The 22,915-nt window shown below is 54.0% G+C and overlaps 6 protein-coding genes across 6 annotated transcripts in view; 3 read left to right on the top strand and 3 right to left on the bottom strand.

Annotated features, from left to right (window-relative positions):
• VOLCADRAFT_106417 (uncharacterized protein) overlaps positions 1–643 on the bottom strand; it is a gene marked incomplete at its 5' end in the record, with an annotated part of 5,903 nt that extends 5,260 nt beyond the window's left edge. Inside the window, one exon of the mRNA XM_002954436.1 lies at positions 627–643. Within this exon, the coding sequence (XP_002954482.1) occupies positions 627–643 (17 nt within the window). The remainder of the gene's footprint in view (positions 1–626) is intronic.
• Positions 644–2,956: 2,313 nt separating this feature from the next.
• VOLCADRAFT_64922 (uncharacterized protein) lies at positions 2,957–4,578 on the top strand (the record flags this gene model as incomplete). Its single annotated transcript, XM_002954495.1, has 4 exons — positions 2,957–3,226; positions 3,458–3,565; positions 3,838–3,907; positions 4,139–4,578. Coding segments are annotated over 4 exons (888 nt in total), but the record flags the coding sequence as incomplete, so codon positions are not given.
• An 813-nt stretch (positions 4,579–5,391) lies between these two features.
• Positions 5,392–9,746, bottom strand: VOLCADRAFT_76324 (uncharacterized protein). Its single transcript, XM_002954435.1, has 14 exons — positions 9,221–9,746; positions 9,007–9,132; positions 8,852–8,925; positions 8,703–8,772; positions 8,505–8,632; positions 8,187–8,281; positions 7,971–8,037; positions 7,615–7,748; positions 7,279–7,364; positions 7,028–7,153; positions 6,784–6,914; positions 6,566–6,707; positions 5,905–6,311; positions 5,392–5,804 (listed from the first exon to the last, which is right to left on the bottom strand). Exons 1-14 carry the CDS (start codon positions 9,308–9,310, stop codon positions 5,681–5,683), a joined length of 1,800 nt encoding a protein of 599 aa, XP_002954481.1. The 5' UTR covers positions 9,311–9,746; the 3' UTR covers positions 5,392–5,680.
• A 139-nt stretch (positions 9,747–9,885) lies between these two features.
• Positions 9,886–14,130, top strand: VOLCADRAFT_106415 (uncharacterized protein). Its single transcript, XM_002954494.1, has 8 exons — positions 9,886–9,938; positions 10,013–10,100; positions 10,179–10,326; positions 10,398–10,862; positions 11,164–11,361; positions 11,648–11,808; positions 12,058–12,337; positions 12,710–14,130. Exons 1-8 carry the CDS (start codon positions 9,923–9,925, stop codon positions 13,004–13,006), a joined length of 1,653 nt encoding a protein of 550 aa, XP_002954540.1. The 5' UTR covers positions 9,886–9,922; the 3' UTR covers positions 13,007–14,130.
• Positions 14,131–14,359: 229 nt separating this feature from the next.
• On the bottom strand, positions 14,360–17,196 carry VOLCADRAFT_64899 (uncharacterized protein; the record flags this gene model as incomplete). The annotated part of the gene is made up of 6 exons (XM_002954434.1): positions 14,360–14,971; positions 15,339–15,531; positions 15,831–15,943; positions 16,203–16,416; positions 16,882–17,045; positions 17,125–17,196. The coding sequence occupies 6 exons, from the start codon at positions 17,194–17,196 to the stop codon at positions 14,360–14,362; spliced, it is 1,368 nt and encodes a 455-aa protein (XP_002954480.1).
• Positions 17,197–17,463: 267 nt separating this feature from the next.
• Positions 17,464–20,867, top strand: VOLCADRAFT_95342 (uncharacterized protein; the record flags this gene model as incomplete). Its single annotated transcript, XM_002954493.1, has 7 exons — positions 17,464–17,769; positions 18,275–18,420; positions 18,731–18,891; positions 19,314–19,496; positions 19,754–19,998; positions 20,345–20,515; positions 20,751–20,867. The coding sequence occupies 7 exons, from the start codon at positions 17,464–17,466 to the stop codon at positions 20,865–20,867; spliced, it is 1,329 nt and encodes a 442-aa protein (XP_002954539.1).
• Between the last annotated feature and the right edge of the window lie 2,048 nt (positions 20,868–22,915).

Below are 22,915 nucleotides of genomic sequence, written 5' to 3'. Positions count from 1 at the left end.
GGGACCAAGCTTCGTTACGTTAACTATCCTTGCTGCATCAAAAGATTCTATGCGTGCAACCCTTTTTGGTATCCGGGTTATTGGTTTGGAGCTCTTGGGGTACCTAGGTCAGAGGCCTGCAAAGCGGTCCAGGAGGGTTGCAAAGGGGGTGGGGGTGCTGGGGGTGGGTACTTGTTAGCCATCCTCCCATCCTTGGCAGGGGCAACCGTCCCCCATCCCCCATCTTAAGGGCCGGTGCTAATCCCATCCCTCTGACAGGGTTCCCATCCCCATCCTACAGCTGGACCCCCCAATCCCATCCTGCCAGCGAGGGTCCCATCCCCATACCTTGAGCTGGTGCCACAACCTTCATCCTGAGATGCCAGCTGTAAACCTAATCCTGTAACGTGTATCATCCTTCTTGAGTCCGTTGTAACTCTTAACTAGGCTGGTCTGGCCAGAAAGTACGGAAGAGGGTGTCCGACGTATCACACATAGAACGCCCTTAAAATTTCGCATGAGGATTGCACACATGCACAGCACTGTGCGATATCTATACAGCAGTTGCGCACCACTGTGCGGCAGCTACGCTTGACCTCTCACATTACGGTTAGCGAGTTTCCGGGCCGTCCCCAACAGCAGCCCACCACCCATTCAGACTCATATGTTAGTGCGAGCAGCGTTGGTAAACTCGCTCAGGAACTGCTGAGACCGCGTTACTTTGCAAGAACCAAGCAGGTACCAGCAGGTGGCCCCAAGAACCAAATTGGGACACGCGCGCCCTTAAACTGCCAAACGCATGCTTGGCCTCGGTGTTCGGTTTACCGTATTGCTGACCCATGGGTCGAGTTCTGCGAACAAAATCGACCTGGACGAAGTGCACGTTTATTACTGGCATTGGCGACCATGTAATTGCTCGGACTGTCTGTAGGATGCGCCATATGTAATAGCACATCCCGTAATCCTCTAATCCACGGGGTGGGTACCGGTCAGCTATCCTCTAATCTCAACAGGGGTGGACCACTTCTAATTCCTAATCCAGGGTGGTGGTCTTATCCATATCCTAGGGGCGGTTGTTTGTAATCCACATCCCGTTGCAGTATCCCAATCCCAATCCTAATCCTACACTCGGGTCCTCATCCTAAACCTGACGTCAACTTTGTATCCTAATCCTGTCCCCCCTCGCCGCATCCTAATTCCTGCCCGACCGGTACCCGAACCCAATCCCTAATCTTTGCACACCTCTGCCTAGGTGGTACCAAGTAGGTGTGCGTTTGTGGGGCCCATCTGGGTTAACTGCACTATCAGCCTCCGCCTACGTCCACAAACCTGATGTCGTGACCGTGTGGGGCATGTAATGGATCTTGTAATTCGAATGGATCTCACCCGTGCATGACCCACAACCCAAACACTGTTGAGGGCAGCAGAGAGGTCCCTAGGTCGTCCAATCGGGATGCGACACGCTTTCGTGGTTTCTGTCCGCTGCCAGCCACTGCTGGTTTGGAAGTGTGCTCTGTGTCGTGTGCACGTGGCATTTGTCGGATGTATCCCTAATCTAACAACTGCCCAACGGCTTCGCTCTGCATGGGTACGCTATGGGTGAATTAATGCTGAGGACAAAAGGATGATTGTAAGGCGGACTCTATGGACGGGATCTCTGGCGCACCATGCCACATGCCCCAACATTTTGCAGGATTGCATCCATCGGATACGGGTACGGGTGTGAGTGTTTGTGCGCGTGTCCGTGCCTGTGCTAGAAGTACAAATCTCTTTGCCCGCGTCTGTGTGTTCGAGGAAAGTACGTGGTCTATTGTGGCCCGGATAATTATGATGTTACAAGCTCGCTAAGGCCCAGACGAGCCGAGAGTCCGATTCACAGAATAGATCTGGGGCTTCCATTCGGTAGGTAGGTAGGTAGGTAGCTGTGTTCCCGTCTCCCGGGAGGGAGCTCTCGTGCGATCACTAGAGCTTCTGGGTGCTGGTAGGGGACTGGGTGTTTTGCGTTTTGGAGTCGCGGTCCGTTTGGCTTTCCTGAGGCGGAGGTTCGCATCCGGTTTTTCTAGGTGGTTCTTTCCCTGGTTAGGCTGTGCTTCGCCTTTTTTACACGCCCATCCTGGGCTTTTAGGCAACCTGCACATTCACCGGCTCAGGATATTCGTTCTGAGTTGGGTGCTTTTACCGTGTTTCGTTGCAGTAACAGAGGGCATTTAGCCCAGTGATGTTAGTGCGCCTTGGCCCGACTAGCTGGAATGCAAGCTACAGGGCCCACAGTGTTGTGCTGATGCACCCAACCCGTTCGGGGTCCGCTGTAACAAATCGCATTCCATTCGACGGTTGTACGGCCAATTAGTATCGAGTATCCATATCAAAGGAATGTATCGTCTAATGCTTGCCCATTAATGCAACTTTTGTTTGTTACACTGGTTTCTTATTGCAAGGAATGCATGCTTTGCTTGTGCTCGCTACAGACCACGGTAGCTGTAGTAATTCGTGTACATATTACACTTTAGCGTCGTGATTGTAATAATTGATCATGGCTTGATCAAACATTCCACTGTGTAGCTTTTTGGTCGTTCCGATTCCGCGTGCATCGCTAAGATGTGGCTCGGACTTTTCATCGCAGTATTTTGTAAGTTGCAAATCCATGTCCGACTGAATCATGCCGCTGGAGTGAGGCTCATGGCTCTCAATCGCACGTACAATTCTTTGCTCCGCAGATGGTGCCGTGGCCGTTTTCGCCAACTTCGGTGCGTCGCAGCGAACATGCTTCAGGCAAACTACGAATGTTGTTGACTGCCGGGCAGCGTTGCTTGGGCCGGTGTGCGGGTTATTAACATGGGGAGACCCTGTGAAAAGATGGCATGGGGAAAGCATTTTGAATGCACGCGACACGCATCCTGGCCCTACCGCTGCATTTCTGTTTAGTGCGGCCGTTAAACTGCCATTACTCTTACCCCTGGAACGATCATTCTATGCAGTGAACAAGTATGCGGTCCAGGTTTTGCCTCTTCCCGTCACCATCCTCTTGATTCAAACGCTCACGACAGCTGTCTTGCTGCAAGCGATGGCAGCGATGCAAATGATCCGTGTGCCGTCCATTCGTGCCATTCGGGTCCAGCAGCTGGCTCCCCTTTCAATTTGTTACAGCGTCCATGCCGTATTGGTGCTGTACAGCCTGGCCTTCCTGTCCATACCTATGTACAACACCCTGAAGCGGCTGACCCCGGTCATGGTGCTTGCAACCAAGGTACGCTTTTGAGGAATTTGGGTGCTGCTCCAATACACATCTTCTACAAGACTTTTTGAGCCGTTTGCTTGGGCCGATGCGTGTGACGTACGCCCGATGCACACCACTACACGCCACCAGCACAGCGGGCCACTGTGCAGCACATCCCGCAGGCCATAAATATAACCGGTTTGCCCCCGTAACTGGTTAATATCCGTGGGATTAGCGGATTGCGGGTGCTCTGCCTTGCAGGCGGTTATGGATAAGCGCTGGCCGGACGCTCAGACCACCTCCTCGGTGTTGCTGATTGTCAGCGGCTGCATGGTCGCCGGCGCGGGAGACCTGTCGTTCGACGGGCAGGTGCGCAGGCTCTTAATATTTATCCGTTTTAAGTGTGGACTGTGGCAGCTCACATGATGCGAACCGAAGAAAGTTTTACATTCGCCGGCAAATATGCATTACTTCAAGGCCTGTCAGGAGTCGTTCAGGATCCATGCTGTCGATGTCCTTGTGTAGCTTTGTTTGGCAGTGCGCTTCCCATACCGCAGGCTGCCGACGAGTACTGAAGGGGCCTAGTATAGATCTGAGCGTGTACACACTATGACTGCCATGTGCCCCAATGGCGACCGTAGGGCTATTCGCTTGCGCTGCTTTGCGCGTTCATGCAAGCCACGTACATCCTCCTGGCTGAAAAGGCAAGCGGTGGCGGCAGCGGCAACGGGCACACTGCTCCGCGCAAGAAGTACCACACATCAGGAAACGACATTGCGGACGAGGAGGGCAGGGCAGGGGAAGGCGGCCAAGGCAGCGAGGTCGGCTCCAAATACGCTCTGGCGCACAGTACAGGCGTGGAGGTGCACGCAAACCTGCACCTAAACGTGCATGCGGCCAGCAGTCGCAATACGCAGTCCCAGCTGACTCCTACTTCGCCAGGGTCTGTACACGCGGCTTGTCCCAGCGAGGATGGCGTTGCACCACTGTCCGCGACAGAGCTGCTGTACAGCATATGCGTAATAAGCGTCCCTGCGCTTGTTGCCGTGTGCGTTATCTCTGGCGAGGGGGCACGGGCACCACGCCACATTAAGCAATTGCAATCAAGCATGGGACACACGACGTTCTATGCTTGGCTGGGCATAACTGCTGTCACTGAGGGTCTTCTTACGGGCAGCGTCATATTGTGCACTCAGATGAATAGTGCGCTCACCACCAGTATCGTGGGTGTGCTCAAGGGCGCCGTGAGTAGCGTGCTGGGGTTCTTTCTGCTGGGGGGCGTTAAGTTCCATATCGTGAACGTTGCAGGTATAACTATGAACATGGTAGGTGGTATATGGTACAGTGCTGTTCAGTACATGCGCCGGAAGACGGCCGCGTAAGGTGTTTCGTGTATTCGTCAACCTGTACTGTTAAGGACATGTGGCTTGAAACATGTGCCGAGGCGAAATCTGCCCCACTTGACCACATCTAGCTTTTTAAAATGCTGGCGCGCGCAGCTACACCGTTTCTGAAAATATCAGGCCAAAACAGCAAGTTCACACTGCATGGCACCAATGGCAATCACTCCAATGGAAAACTCGTCGCATTAATATTATACATACCCGTTAAATGGGACACGTCATGTCCATCCATTTTGGACTAGAGAAACTATTGAGGCTGTGAATGCTAAGCCAGGGCCTCCCTCGTGTGTCCCTACGTCGTCATGTGTTGCTTATGTCAACGGTACAGTACATGCGACAAAATCCGGTCCTAGAGAATTTTCATACTGGTCCAAGCAAAATGCCTTGTCTCCCAAAAGCTTTAGCTGGCATGCAAACCGGACTAAACACCATCGCAAAACCGTCCGGTCAAGCGATCCGCAACGGGAGCCAAACAATGACTGGCATTTGATGGGCCAAGGTGGGCCAACAGCACAGCGCCGTACAACTATGCAAATTACCATCCATCCTAGCACGCCATAAAACGAGTTGGTTATGGAAATGGCCATGTCCCATCATGCCATAGTCAAGGGTCAGGCTTCACGCAGCCCAACATTAGGTTAGGCCCAGTAACGTGCACCGTTCATCTCACCGCGTTGGGATATGCCAACGTGACATACCGCTGTACACCCGTCAAGCGCATGCACATAACGAGAATGGCTATCAGTGGAGGTAGCACCGCCAGAACTAACCAAGCCTGTAGGCCCCAACCTTCAAACCCCCAGCTTGCAGTCCAGCCTAGTCTAGATATCCTTACTACACTGTGAAACCACCGCAAGTCAGAAGTCATGTAGGGTAAATATAAAACCGCCAGGTGCAACCTTTGACTTCAGATAAGCGCCTAACCCAAGGACTATTTCCCCGCACGTCAGTAGAATGAGTCAAGGGCAACGCATGATTTGCCATTAGGGAAGCATGATGTCGGAGCCTGCCAAAATAACAACAAGCTGTACTTAAGTTAACCATAGACACGGTGTCATTACGCTCCACGCGCAAAGCAAACTTAACTAACGGTACGCCCATACGCGATGCCGGCGATGTACAAATTCTTGGCCCACTTTTCTTTCACGTGTGAGCTAGGGAAGGCTGACGTGCGGAGCGTCTCCTGAGTCTCATCCATGGGACGCCTGTTAGGGCACGCAGTGAATAAGAATGGATCCGTCAAACACGCAAAAACTCACGAAATGCTGTTACACCACGCTGTAACACCTCACCGAATGAACATACCTTCGTGGGACGCTGAGCACGAATGCCGACTGATCTGGCGTCGCGGCGCAAGCCGTTATCCGGAAGCCCGCATCCCAGCGCCGGTGGATTCCTTCTGATGGGTACTGAAAATCCAGCTCCACGCATTGATCTGCGAACCCTGCGTTCCGCGACATTACTACTGCCCAGCGCGTATGCGACGTGGCCATGGACGTCACGTAAAAACCCTCCTTCCACTTTTTGTTAATCCACTTGAAGGGGAAGGAGTCGCTGACCTTGTAAGACTGCTGTGTGTAAGGCGTGCCCTTGGACATAACAACTAGACTGCTGCCAGACATCGAGCCGGCCATGGCCGTAATGTAATAGCCCTCTTCCCACTTCTCCATAATCCATTCCTTGGGCAAGAAATGCTGGCTCAAATTGTAAACCTGGTAAGAGTAAGCCAATTTGAGACACAGATCAGTGTAAGGGAAGCGCGACCTTATCCTTCCAACTCGAGATGGGGGTGCCGTGACGGTTGCAAGGCGCGCAATTAGTGCGCAAGGGCGCCGCCAACCTCACGCGTAACAAAGACATACAAGCCATGCTACAACGCGCAATCCGAGTAGCACAATGAAGTATGAAATCAAGGTAGAGTCTGTATCCGGCCTTAGATCACAACGCATAACCCTTAACGACCAACCTGCGCTGTGAAGCCTGTGCCCGCGTCCATAATGAGCGCCCACAACTCCTGGCAGCACGCTACAGAGGAAATATACAGACCGTCGTCGTTGCCCTTTTCCACATGCTGCTCCACGCGCGTATTCGCAACGTTGTAGTGGTACCTGGTTAACACGGACGGCACATTGGCTGATTTGGCGTCAGGGACAGTGGACAAACATCGCTGCACAGGCGACCTACCGCTGTTTCATTGGCCGGTGCGCGTTGTAGACCGTTATCCACTGTGTCGCCGGTAGGCCCAGTCGAACCTTTTTCTTTGGCGCTGCATCCTCCAACAGTTCGTCTGCATCGCGCTGACGCTTTTGGCCCACCTGTGACGGAAAACACTTAATGGTCACGACAGCCTTGGATGTGCGTCTTGCTGATAGACACCTCTTGTTTAATGAAACGACCTTTTGATAAGGTCCTAGTAACATGAACCCACCTTCGCTGCGCCTTCAACAAGGATAGGGCGTGAAGGAGCTGGGCCGCAGAGCGGCTCAAACAGCTTCATGTACGCCTCATACTTAGGCTCCTCGTCGAACTTCAGGTTCACAACTGCCTCCGTGAACTACGCCATTCGAAAGGAAGGTCCATATGGTTAGGGCAGGCGCAGCATAGGTTAGCACCCTGCTCTTGACATGGTTCCGAAGTTAGTAGTGGGAAGGCTCGGCTTCATAACGAACCTACACATACCTGCCGGAACGCAGGCGGGGTGTAGCGGCACAACATCTCCGCGGACGTTGCCATTTTCTTTTTGCAAACCAGGTAGCCTTTGTTGTCTCCCTGTAAGTTAAGCATTATTGAAAAACTCTTGGCAGTAGGCATGGTACGCTTTATGCCATGGTATGCCGCTTCGAGGCACGTCGGTGCTTACTTCCGGAAGCTCATGCCAGGATCTCCAAGTTACATTTGAAACGTGTTTGCAGCGCCCGCATGCCCACCCCATTGTGCAACGGATCCACTTGGGACTCCAACCCTCATTGCGCGATTCCCTACACCCCCGATGCAGTTCCATAGTAGCCTTTCCACTTGCCTGGTATCCTTGCCATGGCAGTCTGCCCTTGAGCAAAAAGAGCAGCGTGTACGCCAGTGATTCAAGGTCGTCTCGACGGCTGGCCGTGCGTCCCAAGTGCGCATGCACACTAGCGTAACGAACCGTTCCCCTGGACGCGGTAGCACGCAATACAGTTTAGCCCCGGCGCTTGCTAGTTTGACAGACATGCACCAGGAATATCAGGTATGCTCAGCGTGAACCAGCCTCAGCTTTAACGAGGGTCAGGAGCACCGTTAGCTGCAAAATATGTTTCGGCGACTTCTGGTCATATTCTCAATGCGGAGTACAAGTGGAGCTTCAACTCGTCGTGGCCTCTATTCCAAACTCGTACCTGAACACGTCAGGCCGCTGGTCGTACTCCACATGCGTACCGCAAACCGCGTCCTTCCACCGCGTTGCTGTCAAGAGGGCAACCAAATCACACTGTGACATCAGCTGAAGCCACAGAGCCTGGACGCAACGAGCCGCTTCAAGCAGCAGGATACGAGTACAGCTCTCCCCCACATAGCCCTATGTCAATGGCAGCTTAACCGATGTTGAGACTTACCTAGTCCAAGGTCAACCAAGTAAAGCTTTTTCTCGTTTGGTGTACCTGGTTGTCCAAGCAAGAAGTTCTCCGGCTTTACGTCGCCATGGACGTACCTGCAGAAGTGGCCGAATCCATGTCAGTCTTATTCCGGCGCTGACCTCCCGGCGTGGCAATAGCATGGTCTGCAAGTACACTTTGTTCAATGATGTCTGTAAGTCCACTGCATCTAATACACACCAAACGCATGGGTATCCGTGTAAGCTTAGCCACTAAAACTTGCACATCCCCGGCACTTGGAACTTCACCCTCCTCGTTCCCCACCACACATGGTCTTACCCCTTAGCATGCAGTTCCTTCAAAATGGAAAGCGCCTCGACAGCTATGCAAGCTACCATTTCTTGGGACATCACCTGGCCTGAGGAGTTCCATACATCCCAAAGGCTGGGGCCGAGCATGTCCATGACCTGGCGCAGAACGTTCAGGATTAGCTGTGAGTGATGTAAGCCAGCAGAACAAACCGACTTGCATGCTCACCATGATATAGTAATCGCCTTGTCGGCCCTTGTAGTGGACCTTGGGAATGCCATGTACTCCTCCAAGTGAGCTGCAGGGCAAGGAAACGGGAATAGCTAAGGAGCTGCCCTCCCGGCAGGCAACGCAATGGCTTCTTGACCAGAACCCACTTGTACACAGACCACTCGTAAGGTGGCCCATAATTGCAGCCTTTACTGCTGCGGTGCTCAAATTTAAGTGCAACCTGCACAACGCAATCAACATAATGGTGAGGAGAGGCCAGAGATAAAGTTTCTTCCTCAGGTTCAAAATCTACGAAGCTGACCTGGTTGGCCTGAGGTCCATCCTTCTGCTTCGTTGAGGATACACGGCGTCCAACGTATACTTGGCCAAAGCCACCCTTTCCAAGCTTGCGCTCCACGTAATACTCTGGGGACCCACCGACCAAGACCTGCGCAGCGATGGCCCGCTCATTTCCAAAGCTGCGCTTTGCAGTCCGCTGCAATAGAGGACAAAATATTGTGTTGCCTTATGCTTGCCTTATCGGGAAGCGGGGCTGTACTGGCTTCCTCCTCCTTGGCTGCCTTGTCGCCCTCCTTGTCCTTGTCAGTCTGCCCTTCGCCTTTCATGTCCAGCGCTGCTTCTCAGGGACTAAACAAATTTGCTTCCGCAATCGTCCCGAGCAAGGACAACAGCGGATGCTGCCCAAGCAGCTTCCCCTTACAAAAAGATTGCCTGCCGTTGCTCCCAGGTCTGGTGACAACACTCAGGTGCCGTCCTGCTCCTCTAACAGCTGTGTACCAGAAGTTGTGTCTGTCCTTTTGAAGAAGGAGCCCCTTGCTCTCCTTGCCGCCTTGCCGTCAGGGCCAAACACGCAAGCCAAGCTGGACCATCCGCCTTGGCTCCGAGATTTAGACGAATTCAAGCAGGAAAGGTAAGCAAACAAATACTTTTTTTTGGAGTACTACTGAAGTCAAAGCAACGTGTTTCTTTGGAGCGCTCCTAGCAGCAAAGAAGGTTATGAAGGACAACTTTGACCATGTGTACCAACCGTTTACCCTTCAACTTACTGCCATAGTCACCGGAAACAAAGCGAAGGGGGCGTTTTCTTGGACCGTACCTTGCAGTACAGTGACGTACAGCTTGCACTTCGAGAGCTCAAGCTGCAAAGCTGATGTCCAATTCTCACCGCCAAAGTCTACCACAAATATTGAGTGATATCTTCATTACTATTGCATAAAATGCCTCCCCAAGACGGTACGCGCCCTGCTTCACAGGCTTCGACGCACCTTTTATTGACGCTAGTACTGCATAAATTTTAACATGCGCAGCTCGAGCGGGCTCGTCTGGGTCGATGGGGAAGGGGACGCTGGGGTCTGGCGACACCCTTGGACACAAGTCTGTTTTGGACAAGCAGAGGCAAGTTTACCAACCAGCATTACGTATTGTTTTTATATTTATTGCGATAATGTTTTGGCGTACGTTGGCGTGACTCAGGGCGGCCATCGAAAAGCTGCGCGCACAGAATGAACAGCTAAAGACAGAGCTGCTGCTGGAGAACAAGTTTAGCGTCCGGCCGGGCGACCCATTTGCTCAAGCCCTCATTAACCGGCTGCAGGATGAGGGTGACATGCTTGCACGCAAGGTGCGTCTTTACAGCGATGCTGGTGCATGCTCGAGGCAGCCCACATTCCACAAATGGATTTCCCATTGCAGATCGTGCTCGAGATGCGTAAAAGTAAGATGCTGGATCAGCAGCTGGGTGAGATAAGCAATACACTGACGACAACACGGAACAACATGGGCGGCATTTTTTCAGCTAGGGAGCAATCCCAAGCTGTCCAGAAGCGCATTAAGCTACTCGAGAACCGTCTTGAAAAAGCTTACGTAAAATATAACCAGTCCATTACGCATAACAAACAGCTGCGTGAGCAAATAAACAACCTTCGCCGGGAGCGCATTATGTTCGAGAGCATTCACAGCAACTTGGAGCGGGACCTTGCCAAGGTGAAGCGCGACATGGCTGATATGATTCAGCAGGCCAACGGGGCCTTCGAGGCGCGGGAAAAGGCGATTGGGGAGATGAATGCCCTCAAGGCGCAGGCGGACAAGGAACAGCAGGGCTTTGAGGAGGAATGGCGGCAGCTAACCGCCATCATTGAAGAGGACAAGAAAGAGCGGGTAGGGACGGGGCCAGGGAATGGTACCCAACCATCGGCATCGGGCCAAAATGGGTTAGGTACGGTTCACAGGACGAAAACCCCTCTCAGGAAGATCGGCATCACGCGCGCCTGGACGACTGATGCTACAGATCTCCCCCTGAAGATGTGCTTGTAACACTGTACATCCTTGCTTCCTAACCACCAACCGATCTAAGCATAGTCCAGGGTCAATGGACTTGAAAAGGATGCCATTGCAGACCTCCACTATCTTGCTGACATGCATGCATCCGGACCCCTGTGATTACGTCCCCTGCATCCAGGAACGCGCTCGCGCACAAGAGCTAGCCATGCGTGAGCGTGAGACACAGGAACTCCTCAAGATGGGTACGCTGTCGTCGGCAGAGAAGAAGAAGCGGGTGTCTAAGGGGCAATGGGGCGCGGGCTACAACAAGGCCCTGGCACAAAACGTGGCCGCGGAGAAGGTGGAAATGTACGGGCAGGCCTTTAAGCGGATCCAGGTGTGTAGCAGGGAATCGCGGCGTGGGGACCAAGTCTTGGGCAGCACTGGGAGAACATGATCCATGTGAGGGGGGCGGGAGTTTGAATGCGTCCTTGCAACATTGGTTGCTGGCATGCCACATAGCTGGGGCTGTCCGGGGGAACCGTGGCATGGTGGCATGGTGTTGCGGGCATATTTGGCCCCTACGTGCCATTGACTGCTTTCAACCATGCATCATGCTGGGATGCGCTTTGGTCACTCTGCTAGTTGTCGTGACGGACGGCTTCCACTGCGGTGCCCATCAGGACGCCACCGGCATTGAGGATATTGACCAACTAGTGAACACCTTCCTGGCGGCAGAGGACCAGAACTACACGCTTTTCAATTACGTCAACGAGGTCAACCAGGAGATTGAGAAGTTGGAGGACCAGATTAATATCATGCGCTCTGAAATTAACAGATACCGGTGAGAGTGAGTTAGTCCGCATGGGGCCGCATACAGTGCCTTGCCTTGCCTTACCGGACGACATGGGCCCGGAGTTTAAGTTGAACCATACGCCAAAGTTCTTACCTTCATCTTTCATCTCGCGGGTGTTATCTTCCATGCGAGACGTATTTGCAAGAGGTTTGTGATGTTGAAAGTGAGACACTATGGCAGACTTCGCGATGCATGGGCCCTGGGTCGAAAACAGCTGTGGCGGCTGTGCTTACGCAGGGAAACCGGTCAGGAGCTGGACCGCACCAAGTCCCGCGAACTCACGGAGGGTGAGGCGCGGCTCGCGGCATGTGAGGCTCAGTCGCAGCTGTACGAGAAGCGCTATGAGGCCGCCACGTCCATGACCGCTGCGCTCAAGGCGGGCATCGCCGAGCTGTTTGATCGCATCGGCTGCAACACGCCGGCGGTGCGCGACCTGCTGGGCGAGGAGGGTCTCACGGAGGCAAACCTTATGGCCTACCTGGGCATCATTGAGCAGCGAACCAACGAAATCCTCCAAGTGAGGCGGGCTGGCTGGCCGCTGGTTGGCCCCCCGTATGGGACATACGTGATAACGTGGAGAGAGAGTCACTGGGATATGCATGATACGAACATGATACAATTACTTCCGTCGAAGTCCTCTACGAATGTGGTCACTTGTCACCACTAGCACCACCAATACCGCCTAGTAGTGCAGCTGCCCCGACATGAGGACGTAGGTGATTGGTCCCAAGTATGAAGCAACACAACAAAAGGAGTGAATGGCCTTTACTAACCGATTGCCGCCGCTTCATAACTGCTGAGGCTGCGCCTTTAAAATCGAACCGTTACCGCGGCGGTATCTTACCATCGGCTGCTTGCCTTGGCCACCTAACTCTGCATTGCGCTGCAGGTGTATGCCAAACGGAAAGCGGTCCAGGGCACGGAGGGCCTAGCGGAGGCGCTGCTGGCCCAGCCGCTAACGCAGCCTGGCAACCGCATCATCATCGAGCCGCCCTCCACCAATCAAGAGGAGGAGGTGGAGGGGTTGGAACCGGAGCCGGTGGAGGAGGACCGACCGCTGACGCGGGAGCACTTAGAGACCAGGGTGCAGCGAACACTGCCGCGCAAATTGGAAACGGCAATTAAAGTGCGACCGGCGGGGGTGGATGCGGCGGGCGGAAAGCGTGGGTCTCCTACGCGGCGGTGACCAGGGGCAGCAGCTGCTGCGGCCGGGGTTGGGGTATGGGTTTGGGTTCTACTGGATTCCTTTTCTTGGGTCTGGCTTGGCGCACGAGTGTGTGCACGTGCGCGGATGGGCAGCGAACTGCGAACATATGGCGTGATTCATAGACCAGCATTACTAGGGTTGGGATTAGAGTCAACGACATTCGGTAGTGCACTGTTGTGTTGCGTGAAGCTGGAGTGGCTTGGGTTTGGCATCTGTGCAGCGTGAGTGTGGCTCTCGGTTCGCTGAGATGAACGGACGCGGACACTGCGGTAGCCAACCAAGTGGAGTAATGGTAGTGGCTGTGTGGTTGCAGGACGACAGGCATTGCATGCATTACTTGTACTTCCTTTTTAGGTCCGGTCTCGGAACAGTATCTGCTGGCTGGGCGCGTAGGTGGACGAATGCCTGGTGACCTGTTAACACGAACCTGACGCGTATCTCTGCGCTGCTGGTGTGTAGATTATGACCGTAATTCAGGACAGGGTTACATGGAAACTGTTTGGTTGATCGTACGGCGTGCCAACTAGTCAGGAATAACGGAGGATAACCGTTGAGCACTGTGGTCAACGTGGGAAGTTCTGGTCGTGGTCGCGGCACGCTTCGGGTGCATCGCCAGCAGCACCGCCATGGTCTTTTTTGTAAATATGTAGGCGGTATTTGGGTTATAACTGTTAACTGGTATACGTGGGTGATCCGTTTGAACCCAGTGAAACGACTTTCATCTAGTTAGGTGATGTGCACCATGCTGCCATTAAACCTTCGCAGCTCTGAGGCGATGTCTGCAACTGAATTTATGTACCTCGCAGGTTACAGTGCGAGGCCAACTGTACTCGGTAACGCGAGCTGTTTTGGTAACGCGAATTTGTTTTGGGCTTGTGCGTAGGCGGCGGAGTCCTGGTCAGCGAAGCCCAGTAGGCTTGCGTGCTTGTTCGTGTTTGGCTGCTCCTAGTAACCTGTCCCATCCGAGCCGTGTTTTCCGATGAAGCGACAGAGACGCCCTCCGTGCGCGTTGAGGCTAGGCTGTGGAGTTGGGAGAGGATTGGCGCTGGAGGGGGTCCCACGAAGAGTATCAAGGCGGAGGATTAGCTTCACTAACTGACCGGCGACGTGTGTGTGCTGCCTCGCAAGCATTTGGCCTTCACACGCCAGGGCCTCATGCAACCTTTCCCAAGGTTATCAGGTTATCAGCCATCGCCACAACAATAAAGTCAGCTGCCGCTTCCCGGTGCCTCATACTACTTACTTCAAAACTACATCATCTCATTGCCTGCCGTTACACCGCACTTCCCAAGTTTCCATGTGGGACCCCCGACCCAGACAGCCTCATGCGTATTATGTCCCCTCTGCAAGCTCATACTCAATCTGCACCTTCCGCACAGACCGGGCCCCACGAATGGAACTCCCCACAACCCCAGCCACATCCTTTCCCGCTCCCTCGCTATTTGTCCCCTGTATCCCATCACCCCCGGGTCCCAGCCCCCAGCCCCCGATGCGCTCCTCCAGCTCCCTCATCCCCACGGTACGCTTCTCGACACAGGCATCATCCGCAATCCCCCCCGAATCCAGATGCACCCCAGTTTCGCGACCTGAGCTGGAAGCCGGAGCCGCCGCTGCACCTGCATCCCCGTCAGCAGTATTGTCTGCTCTGCCTGCTGGCCCCAGCTCAGCCCTCGCTGCCGAAGCTGACGGCGGCAATGGTCGTTCCACATCCGGATGCAAACCCGCCTTCTCTCCGCGCTTCCCGCGCGTGCGACTGACCCCTAGTCGCGGCAGCCCCCTGTTGAGGCCCTCCAGCAGCACACACGCTTTGCAGACCGGTTGGCTGGAGATGTAGCCGCAGCGTTCGCAATTGCGGGGCTGCGGCAGCTTGTCCTCCGAGGCCGAGGTGAACACAAAATCCTCGGCGGAACGGATCACGTCAATAATGGCCATGGGGCGGACGGCCTGTGTGGCAATGGATTTGTACGCGAGACCCATTGAGTGATAGCGCCGTGGATTTGTACGCGAGACCCATTGAGCCCAAGGCCGCGGACAGCAGAGGACCGGCGGGCGGGAGCGTGTATTCGCACACCTCCGTGTCGCAAACCAGTGGCTGCAACCCAACTACCTCTCCCTCCAAGACGCCAGCACCCCACAACCCCAACACAACCAAACACCCTCCACTCCCTTCCCGGCAATAAACTGAGCTCGAGCACTACTAGCCACAAAGCAACCAATCCAAACCCAATCCTCCTTCCTACCCGGCCTCCCAAAACCCAAAGATGCTGCTGCTCCTTTCCTCCACTACCCCCGACGCCTCGCAGCACCCCACCTCGAGGTCCTTGATGAACTCCCGCGCAAAACCCCGTGCCGCGTAGGGTGCGTACACGCACTCCGTGGAAAAATAGTCGAGCTTCTTGTAGTAGGCGTATAGCACGATCTCCTTCTCGTAGGCGTATTTGAACGGCTTCACACGCGGAAGTGGACTGTCCCCCCCCGTGATGATGTTGGCACAGCGACTCAGCCTGTCCAGTGCAGTCACGACGAGCCACACAGCCGGGTGGAAGGAGGAAGGAGGAGGAGAAAGGGAAGCTCACCCAACTGAGCTGCCGTCGCGCCATACAATTTTCCCGTGTGCAATGGCACACGCAGCCGCCCCAGGCGCACCATGCCAATGCACGTGCGCCCTTAGTTCGGCTGCTGTTTCTCACCTAAAGCTTCAGTCCCCCATTACAACTGCCAGCTCCGAAAACGCGGTGCCTTTTCGTTCCCGTGAAAGCCGCCGCTTCGTTAGCTTGGCTGTCGCCTCCCTCCCTGGACTGACCTGGGCACGTCACCACGGAGTATATTGAGCAGCACCGTCTCCGCCACGTCATCTGCATTATGACCCGTCGCGATCTTGTTTGCACCTGCCAACACGGCACCTCTGTCCAGAGCCTGGCAGCCGGAAGGGGGGGGACGCCCCGGCCTGAGCCCCGGCACAAAACCGCATGGCATGCATGTGCTAAAGAACGGGAAAGCAAGCAGTAAGGCATATCTTAATGCCAGTGGGATGGGCGATATGCGATGGCGGAAGCCGCGACACGAGGTCAGAGGAATCACACCAACACAGGAAAACAGTAGGGTATCTCGCTTTAAGCCCACCCCGCACGCCCCCTCCCTCCCTCACGGCTCCCCACCCCCAGATAGTACACACCTGGCGTCTGAACACGCCACAGAAGGTGCAATTGTTTTTGGTGCCGATTTGCGCCACAATTTCGTCCATAGTCCAGCCGTACAAGTCCTTGTACGATACCACCGTCAGCGGGATGCCGTACTGCTGCTCATTCCGTTTGACCGTCTCCAGTGAGTCGTCGCGATAGCCGGCGATGCCCTCGTCGATGGATAGCAGGAAAAGGTCCAACCCGTACCTGTTACCAGATACCACAACGCAAATTTCGGTGTAAGGAATTAGGGGCCATGCATTATTATGGTATTGAAAGGGTGCGGCGGCTGGCAGGCAACGCCGTTGCAGGCACAGTGAGAACCACCACCAACAGTCACCCTTCACAATAAGCTCACGCTTATTGTGCCAGGAGTAGGTTATGGTCGCAAGACCTGGCGCAAGGCCTGGCAGAAGCATGCGGCTCCGACCAAGTAAACCAAACCAAGTATACGCACGATTCTGATCTGCCAGGTCTTATGGATGCTAGCCACTTTTTTTGGTCAGGGAGAACGCTTGGGAGAGGAGCAGCAAATGAAGATCTCCGTCCCTTACACATTCCCATACCGCCATTTCCCCTGTATTATCACAACAGCCCTTCCCCGCTCACACACACTCTCATACCACCACATCCACAGACATCCACACGAACATTGGTGTCTAGCCATCCTACCCGTAGCGTGCGTTAAGCGTCGTCATGATATGCGCCAGTACCGTGGAGTCCTTGCCGCCCGAAGCCGCAATGGCCACCCTTTCCCCAGGTCTGAACAACTTAGTCGCGGATATTGTCTCATGCACCTCTTCCTCAAACAATGTAAAAAAACATTCTCGGCAAACCTGTCACGCGTGAGTGTGTAAAACCCTGAGCAGGCAGGCAAAGTATGGCGGCAAAACCGCGTTGGAAAGTCATTTGTACCTGCTCCTGCGTCTTCGGACGCTTGAGCATAGCTTTAGAGGTCTGGCATCTCACGCAGAGCCTAGGAGCCATTTTCAGAAATTTCGGTGGAGGGTAGATACACTACGGTGATGCAACCATGTCCAGAATTGCTAAAATTCGCTGCAGGCTGTGCAAAGCATTTGTTACGGTGGTTTTCATGATACTGTGTGTGGCCGTGCATCTACTTCAATTCGTCCAACCATCGACAGGTCAACCAATCCAGGACGACACATATATATACCATCCAAGTTTTTATATAATTTTATATAATTCATATCAATTGATCACTTTGAGCCGGTTTGCCTACTGATTACCATCATGCGGGCGAGCCATAGGCACCGTGTTCGGTGTAGCCCTTCAACCTGCCAAGCAGCGAGGGTCATACGTCCGAAGATCGTGTGTGCAGCGACAGGCCCAGTCCCTGATGCGCGCGTCGTGGTTATCGGCGGCACCGGTCGCGTGGGCTCCTCGACAGCATCAGCTCTGATTAAGGAGTTTCCAAACCTTAAGATAACGCTGGCAAGCAGGAGTGATGAATCGTATCAAGCAGCTGTTTCTCGGCGGCCGGAGCTGTCCCAGGCTGCGTTCCAGCGTGTCGACATCACCAACGCCGATTCAGTCAGGGTACGTTTGCCGCATGCCAAAACGTATCAGTCACAACCCGTGCTTCTTGACATCTCTGGTGCAGACCCATCGCAACCTGAATTCCGTCCACGGCTCTGCGGCGGCCGTGCCTCGCAACGCTGTGGACGCTGGGTTTTGGGTCATAGCTCCCCCGGCGAGGCCGGTTGCAAATGGAGACTATTGTTTATTAAAGGCGCTAATCGTTCTATTTCCAATGGACTCTTATTAAGGCCACTGGTTATTTGCCGGTTTTGGCGATCCTCTTGACGCAGTCAAGCGGACAAACCTTGACTTTTCGTGCACTAGCATGCCAACTCCACCTGAGGAAACCCAGCCCGCAGAAATGCCCCTGCCTGCAGCACAGGCAGTCACACAACGCACGGGGAAAAAACTCGCGTTAACGACAGCAGTGTGCGCATCTTCATCACATCTTCATAGAGCTTGGTTGCCCCAAGAAGCAATCCTGAAGTCGTACTATTGTCTGCATTGCTGCCTGCTGTCACAGGGATTGCTGAACAGTACGGATGCTGACCTGGTCATCCACACTGCGGGGCCTTTCCAGCGCTCCAAGAACTATGCCGTACTTGAGGCAGCGCTCGACACACGTACCCCCTACATCGATGTGTGTGACGACACTCCGTACTCTGAAGGGTGCGTCGGGTAGGGGGGGAAATGCTGCAGTCCGTTCCGGTCTAAGATGCAGACCGGCAACTGCACCTAAGAGAACGAACAGGGCAGGCAACTCAGCTGATCCTCTATTTTGCTCAATTTGGGTTAAAACTCAACACGTAGGATTGCGTGCTATCCGAAACTGCCTGAGCCGTGAGCGTGTGATAGGCCTTTTTTGCGATCTCGGACACAAGTACACGGCATGGGGTTTGCTGCGGCCATGCTTTGTTCATGAAGTCCTCCGCGGCTGGGTTTGATACATATTACCGTTCCTCCTTTTTCACATGCGCAGTGCAAAGGCCAAGTATGCAGAGCGCGCTAAGGCAGAAGGCGTGCCCGCCATTGTTTCTGGCGGCATCTACCCGGGAACCTCTAATGTTATGGCTGCGCATATTATCTCGATTGCGCGCCAGGAGTACGACGAAGGGTGGAACTACCGTACACCACCGCCGGGTGAGCCCCCTTTCGGTTTGTGGGTGTAACAGAATCTTGGTCTGGGTCGCGCGATTTGGGTCAGGATTGCCAATGCGTAGTACGCGATCCTCCTGGAAATGGACAATTCGACACATTTGTCAGGGCACATCTAGCTGCGAGGGAATATACCGCAGTCAAATTTCAGACTTGTCACCGCTTCAGTGATTTCCCTTAAACCACATCGTACAGGACACCAATGAACTGCTATGGTGAAGTCGAAGAAGAACACGACTTACACTGACTTGCTGGCTGACGACGCATATCTGCGAGAGATAGGCTCAGTGATCTGGGTCCGTCTTTTATTTGGAGGCCTGAGCTATTAGAGCCTCTCGTCCCAAAGCCGGAGCGGCTCTCTAATCCAACCTTGCATTGAGCCCGAATCCGCTCACCCACTCCCGTAGGTGAGGGTGTGGAGCCCAAGTGGTTACGCTACAGCTATTATACAGCGGGCAGTGGCGGTGCAGGGCCCACCATCTTGGAGACAAGCTTTCTGCTCGCCGGTGAAGACGTGATTGTGTACAAGGATGGCAAGGAGGTTATTCTACCACCTATCAGCAACCGGCGGGAGGTCGACTTTGGGCCAGGTGGGGATGGACAGTCGCATTGGGTCTGGCTGTGCACACGGCGTGTGTTTCTGTCTGGTCAGGACAGACTTCCTCATGGCAAAACTGGATAGCTCGGTGCGTACGGATTATCATGCAGTGACGTGGCATGCGTTGCTGCCAAACACCTTACGGGGTCTCGCCATCGTTATCAACTTCCCTTTCGGCGTCTCGCGTTCTGGCTCTTCATCCCACATACAAGCAGCGGTCTGTAAATTGTTTTCTGTGTTCACCCTCAGGTGTGGGACGCAAGGGCGTGTACCTGTACAACTTGCCCGAGGTGGTGTCTGGTCACAAGTACATGCGCGTGCCTGACGTGTCTGCGCGCTTTGGAACTGACCCCTTCATTTGGAACTGGGCTATGTGGTTGACGGCGCGCCTGATTCCCCGCAAGCTGCTGAACGATCGAGGCTTTGTGAAGCGCTTTGCAGCGTTATCAGATCCCTTTGTTCGCAACGTGGATAAGATTATTGGCGAGGCGGTGGTGAGTTTTCGGGGTCCATGCATGCACGGACCGTGCTCAAATAGCCCGGTAACGGTTAATGACGGAGCTAATCTTGCCCGTCAGGCTCTATCTGATCGATAATGATGTGTAGTTGTGATTATGCGGCACAACGAAGTGCGTCTTGAGGATAACTGCCAGCATCCATTGGATTTCCTGAAATTTATCAACAGGGTTCAACAGGGTTTGCAAAATTGCTTTTTGACCCATGGAAAGCGACACGCAGCCCGTCTACACAGTGCCTGTCCCCGCACCACACCGATAGCAATGAGCTTCCATTGCGCTAACAAGCACGGCCCTGGCCCTCGGCTTGGCCTCTGGTATCCAGGCGATGCGTGTGGAGGTCGACATGGTCAACGGCAAGAACTCGTCGGGCATCTTCGTGCACAAGTACCTCAGCCAGTCGATGGGGTACAGCACCGCAGCCTTTGCACAGAGCGTGCTGCAGGGCAAGACCAAGCCGGGGGTCTGGTATCCAGAGGAGCCTGAGGCGCTGCAGGTACACACCAGACACGGGCTGCAACACGGGAAGGAGCGCCATTTCCCCTTTGCGTTATGTTTCAGGGAAGCTTCATGCTGCCAGCGATGAGCGGTCATTGCAAGGCGAAAGAGAATATGGAGGACGCCTTGTCGCGATGCCTGCCTGTACTGCTTTCCATTCATGATGTGCAGGAATTCCCTTTCCCCCATGCAGCAGCGAGATCCACCTTACTTTATTCGTTGCGTTCCTGCAGGACCGGCGACAATTCCTGCAACTGGCGGCCACGGGCTGTTCGCGCTTTGACCTCAACCGTTCTGCCTGGGCACTGGAGAGCGAAATTAAGCAAATCGGCGGGCTCATCTACTGGTGACCGGTTTGTGGCATCAAGGGCAGCGAGCGCTCCTCGGTCCACACTGAGCCAATTTATGCATGAGCAGGGGAAGGGTGCGGAAGGTTTTAGCCTCCGTTTGCGCGTCGACTGCTTAAGGGCTGCGGTTCCATGTCATGGGCTGTCGTCTTGGAACAGTCGAGCGAAGCCATGCAAGCAATGATAGCAATCGGAAGGGTAAGCGCGAGTGGTAGGATCGGAAGAGGCGGGCGGGTTACGGTGCAGGGCCTGGGCACCGGCTGTCACCGGCTTTTACAGACGTTTGGTGTGGCTTGCGTAGTAAACGATTGGGCCGCGCTGCGCAGTCCATTCCAATTGCGGTTCGGAAGTCCTGATTCAAGGGTTACTGGTTACTGAGGAGAGGGCACAAAGGGCGATTGCCGGAGAACGGCCATGGTAGTGCGTTTTGTGGGGGATAACTTAAATATGGCTATGTCTCGAACCTGCAACTTGGCACGAGGGCGTGCAGCCATAATCCTTATGAAGACCGCCGGACAGCTTCACCATGCGTCCAGCGGCCATTAAGCTAGTAGGCGCGTCCTCGGTTACGTTTGCGCGTACAAGGAGCGTGTGACATATGTGCATATCGCTGCATTTTCATTCGGATTCATGACAACGAGCGGTGCTTTGGATTTGACAGGTGGAGAGAGGCAGAGATGGCAGATAGGACGTTGGCACGGATTAGCATTGGCTAGCACTGGCGGTTTGTCGACCGGTGTTGTTGTCCCCAGACCTTTTTCGGCACATCCCTATTAAGTGGAGAGACGAAGACGTTTTAAGTACGCGGACCAGGGATAGACAGGCAGACAGGGCTCTGTGACAAAAATATGGCTATTATTCATGTGGTGCGGCATACGGCATCAAATGCTTCAGCCTTGGGTCGGTCTGTCCTGCTGCAGTGCGCTGCGTTTCACTGAGCTTTGCTCTCCGCTTTGATCGCTTGGATGTTTGGAGAACCTTCTGGCGATGCATAGCGTGGATGAGTGGCTCACCAACGTGTGGTTAATACCCGGGTCGTTCAGAGTGTAACTGTGCGTATATGGTCTGGGTATCCTTGTGCCTGGGTCAGCAGATGCAATCCTTGGGTGCCGTATTGAGACAGGACAATTTTTTGCAGCCCTGTCGCGGGGACTCGACACATGATGTGCAGCGCCACACTGGTCGGCTGGATACGGTAACTTTGCTGTAGCATGTTATTTTTATTGCGGTATGGTTCCTGCCTGGAGAACTGCCTTTTGTCTTCCAAGTTGACGACCTATCATTTAGATTGTGATAGGGGACTGAGAGCTTTAGGAATTCTAGAGAACTTAAATAAGGTTCAGCGCCTGATTATGAGGCGAAAGGTCGGTCGATGTTTTTTTGCAACCGCAGCGATGTCACGCAGGGACACAGACGCGTGCGTAATTTATTCGCGGCAGCGGCGGGTATGACACGTTGTTATAGATCTATAATGGAATGGACCTATGACAGACGTACCCCATTCGCGTTTAGAAATTCAACGCGTTAGGAAATCACTAGCCAGGTTCCGCTCGGAAGTCTGGGAGGCCCGGCATGTTGCTTTGGCGCATGGCGCTTCATGCTCATTCGGACGAGGGAGGACGATGATGATCCACCATGTAACCACACTAAGACGATTTACTGTCCATGGGCCCCCCAGCTTTTATGGACACCCCCGCACTTGTGTGGAACTGAAGTCATGATGTTCCCAGTGTCGATGAGAATGGAGGCATCAGACTGGCACGCTTTACCTCGAAACCTCAATAGTCAAACCCTTAGAAACGGAGAAAGGTGAAGGAGGGACGCTTCCCTATCGCAGCAACAACATCGAACAGTGTGCTAGGTATTTCGGAAGTGCAAAGTATGCAAGTCAAAGAGATGAGTGCAGAAATTCGTCTTTGTGTTACAAGATTGACGAGGCTCGGCAATTAGAGCAGCAAAGACAGCAGCATCCTGATGCATGAGGTGCGACTAATGACAAAGTCTGCATAAGCCGAGCAAACTCGCCACTTGCTGCTCACACACACACGAAC

The sequence above is a fragment of the Volvox carteri genome (assembly GCF_000143455.1).
Source record: "Volvox carteri f. nagariensis unplaced genomic scaffold VOLCAscaffold_43, whole genome shotgun sequence".
Classification (NCBI taxonomy): domain Eukaryota; kingdom Viridiplantae; phylum Chlorophyta; class Chlorophyceae; order Chlamydomonadales; family Volvocaceae; genus Volvox; species Volvox carteri.
This window is presented reverse-complemented; position numbering and strand designations above follow the sequence as displayed.